Raw genomic sequence first — 3,538 nt, 5'->3', positions numbered from 1 at the left:
CTCCCTGGGCACTCCAGGACCTTGACACTCAGCCAGCAGCAGCATTCGGTGCTGCCTCGTTAGGACAAGGTGTGATGGGACTTGGAACCAAGCCCTGGCAGACGTGGAACAGCTGGTGCACAAAACCTCCCCAAAATCCTCTGAGGAAGTTCCCCAGAGCTGATGTCCTGCCCTGTGTGAGCTCTGGCACTGACAGCACATACCTGGCACCTGATCCTACCTGCCCCTCTTCCCTGTCTCCCCAGGGCATGGACTCACCTGCCAGTGGTGGAAGACAGAGAGGGAGAAGGCTTGGCCCTGTGTGTGGGTCCTCAGGTCCGTCTCAAAGCCGAAGGAGTCGATGGCTGGGATGAAGGCTTTGATGGTGTAGAGAGGGGAGCCCGGGATCGGAGCATCCTGGGTCACGTGGCCTCTGCAAACGTGTCAACAGGTCAGTCTTCCTAAGTGTCACACAACCATGGAACGGTCTGGGTGGGAAGGGACCTTAAATCCCATCCCATTCCACCCTGTGCCATGGGCAGGGACACCTTCCACCAGCCCAGGGTGCTCCAAGCCCCGTCCAACCTGGCCTTGGGCACTTCCAGGGATCCAGGGGCAGCCACAGCTTCTCTGGGCAACCTGTGCCAGGGCCTGCCCACCCTCCCAGGGAAGGATTCGTTCCCAGTATCCCATCTATCCCTGTCCTCTGGCTGTGCCATTCCTCCAAGGAGGAATGGGAAGCCATTCCTCCTTGTACTGTCCCTCCAGGCCCTTGTCCAAAGTCCCTCCCCAGCTCTCCTGGAGCCCCTTCAGGCCCTGGAAAGGATTCCAAGGTCTCCCTGGAGCCTTCTCTTCTCCAGGTGACCCCCCCAGCTCTCCCAGCCTGTTCTTACAGGGAAGTTGCTCTGGCCCTTTGAGCACCTTCGTGGCCTCCTCTGGAGCTTCCTGTGCTGGGGGCCCAGAGCTGAGCCCAGTGCTCCTGGTGGGGAGCACATCCCTTGGTGAATCCTCCTCCCTGACACTCGGGAAGAACCAGGCACAACCCACGGGCCGTGTGTGATCCCAGACATCCCTCCCCACACAGCTGGGATCAGTCAGGGAGCTTCCAGCTGCCACTTCGTGCAGACTTCACCCTCACTTCCCAAGCAGTGCCAGGACTGTGGGAGCCTCCAGCCCCCACAGATCCCAAACCTGCAGCTCTGCAGGCTCCAGCGGGTGGGAGCAGCTCACCTGCGCCGGGCCAGCACCGTGTACACGGCGGACACGCAGTCGGCGGGGGCCTGCACCTCCACGAAGTAATAGGGCTCCATCAGACGAGGGGTGGCCTGTGAGGAGACAGCGACACCACCCCCTGAGCCTCCAGCACCATCAGCACAGCTCAAGCAAGACTCAGGGATTGGCATTCTTTGGTCAAACCCAGCGCCTGGCCGGGGACTGCAGGGCTCCTGCTGCCCAATGGACGCCCAAACCAACCTCATGGACACTTGAAAGGAGCTTTTCTCCTTCTGGCCATGAGTCACACACTGCCCTCTCCCTCGTGCACACCCTCCCCAGCCCGCCAGGCAGGAGCAGGGAGGGGAGAGCGAGCAGATGCACACCAGCTTCCACCCAGGCTGGAACGTGACTGCTCCTCGGGCCCTTGGTGTGCAGCCCTTCAAGGGCACTGGAGATGTTCCTGGGTGGGTGAGTCAGTCCAAACCAGCCCCAGCCCAGCCCAGCCCGTCCCAGCCAGCAAAGCCTCACCATGAGGAAGGCAGAGTAGACGACCCTGCGGGCCGTGGGGATGATCTGCCCCCCGCCCCTGTGCAGGGGCTCCTGCGCAATCACCGCGTCCAGGATCTTGAACTTCACGTTGCGGATCACTGTGAAGGGACAAGTGACACGGGGTGACCTGGGGGGATGTCCCCTGCCAGCACCAACTGCATCTCCACATGCCCAAACGCCCAGAGACACCAGCAGTTCTCCTGTATTTAATTCCAGCAGGGAAAGCGTGACCACGTCATAGCGCTGCATATCACAGAATTGTGGAATGATTTGGGTTGGGAGGGACCTTAAAGCCCATCCAGTGCCACCCCCTGCCATGGGCAGGGACACCTTCCACCAGCCCAGATTGCTCCAAGCCCCATCCAACCCGCCCTTGGACACCTGAATGCTCAGGGATTAAATTCTTAATCAATCCTGTCATTAGTGCCACTTCCCCACAGGTCCCACTTACATTCATCACAGAGGGGCCCTTCCCTGGTCCCCCACTGGAAGCCCTGCACGATGCTGTCCTTCACTGAGCCCAGAAGGGACTTGTCCACCTACAGACAGACAGACAGAGCTTCAGAAACCAAACCTGCACCAGCAGCAGTAACAGCCAGACCCCAGTTAAAAGCCAGTTCCTGAAAGAGCAGTGATGTTCCCCTGTACCCTCAGTGTCCAACCCTCAGCTCAGGACCAGCAGCTTCAGGGCTTGGCACCCAGAGCTGTAGTTTAAGGGTCTGTATTTTGGTGCCCCTGAAAGGCAGGCCCATTTGCTGCCAAGTTTTAAGAAAGTGGCCCAAACAGCAACGCCTGAAAAATAACAGCTGTGCTGGGGAAAGTGCAGCAGGTCCGAGCTTGTGGCAAACAATGAGCACCCCAACTGCACCAGGGCCTTGCAGGAGGTTCTGGGAGGAGTGAGAACCTCCTGCACCACAGGACAAAGGTCTCACTGAAGCATGACCCCTTTCCCCCTCACCTCTGAGGGCAGTGTGTCATCTACCAGGATGTTTGGGCCAGTGGCATCCGGCCCGAAGGCCCAGATGGAACGGGCAGCCAGCAAATCCCAGTCGTATTTGGTCTGGAAGAATTCACCCAGCTTCTTCCTGATAGAAAAACAAGGAAAGAAACTGCAGGAAACAAGTATCTGACTTGCACTCCTCAGGTATTTACAACCCTGCTCCCTTCAGTAATAAAATGGTCTCAGCTTTTACCTGGAACAATCCGTTTCCTGGGGCTGGGATGCTCATGGACAGCCTGGAAGCAACACCAAACCAGGATCCCTGCCTGACACTGTGCACCCTGTAGATCCCAGCATTCCCTTTTCCCCCCAATTATTTGCATCCAGATGGACTCCTGCCCTCCCAGATCAGTCATACCTGTTCCACGTTATCTGCACCACCTCGTTCTCAATGTCCTCTGCAAGTCCCTTCTCCAGGGGCTCAGCAATCATTGTGATCTTGTTCCTGAGGAGAGACAGTCACAGTGAGCCCAGGGAGCGATGGCAATGGAGCTGCTGGCAGGATCTCAGGCACTGGCAGCCCCTCAGGACAAGAAGGATACGGAGGGGCTGGAGCGTGTGCAGGGAAGGGAAGGGAGCTGGGAAGGGGCTGGAGCAGCAGGAGGGGCTGAGGGAGCTGGGGGGGCTCAGCCTGGAGAAAAGGAGGCTCAGGGGGGACCTTCTGGCTCTGCAATCCCTGACAGGAGGGGGGAGCTGGGGGGGGTCGGGCTCTGCTCTCAGGGAACAGGGACAGGAGGAGAGGGAACGGCCTCCAGCTGTGCCAGGGGGAGTTTAGGTCGGATACTGGGAAAATTT

The 3,538-nt window shown here is 58.9% G+C and overlaps 1 protein-coding gene across 1 annotated transcript in view; it reads right to left on the bottom strand.

Moving 5' to 3' along the window:
- The window catches only part of EFTUD2 (elongation factor Tu GTP binding domain containing 2), a 26,208-nt gene that overhangs the window by 5,999 nt on the left and 16,671 nt on the right, over nt 1–3,538 (bottom strand). Inside the window, exons 21-26 of the mRNA XM_027909174.1 lie at nt 3,102–3,188; nt 2,702–2,828; nt 2,195–2,282; nt 1,723–1,841; nt 1,210–1,304; nt 259–412 (exon numbers count right to left, since the gene is read on the bottom strand). Coding sequence (XP_027764975.1) covers nt 259–412; nt 1,210–1,304; nt 1,723–1,841; nt 2,195–2,282; nt 2,702–2,828; nt 3,102–3,188 — 670 coding nt within the window. The remainder of the gene's footprint in view (nt 1–258; nt 413–1,209; nt 1,305–1,722; nt 1,842–2,194; nt 2,283–2,701; nt 2,829–3,101; nt 3,189–3,538) is intronic.

The sequence above is a fragment of the Empidonax traillii genome, unplaced genomic scaffold, assembly GCF_003031625.1.
Source record: "Empidonax traillii isolate 1590-97213 ecotype Southwest subspecies unplaced genomic scaffold, ASM303162v1 scaffold1972:size51909, whole genome shotgun sequence".
NCBI lineage: Eukaryota > Metazoa > Chordata > Aves > Passeriformes > Tyrannidae > Empidonax > Empidonax traillii.
Note: the sequence above shows the minus strand (reverse complement) of the source record. Positions and strands in the feature narration are given on the sequence as shown.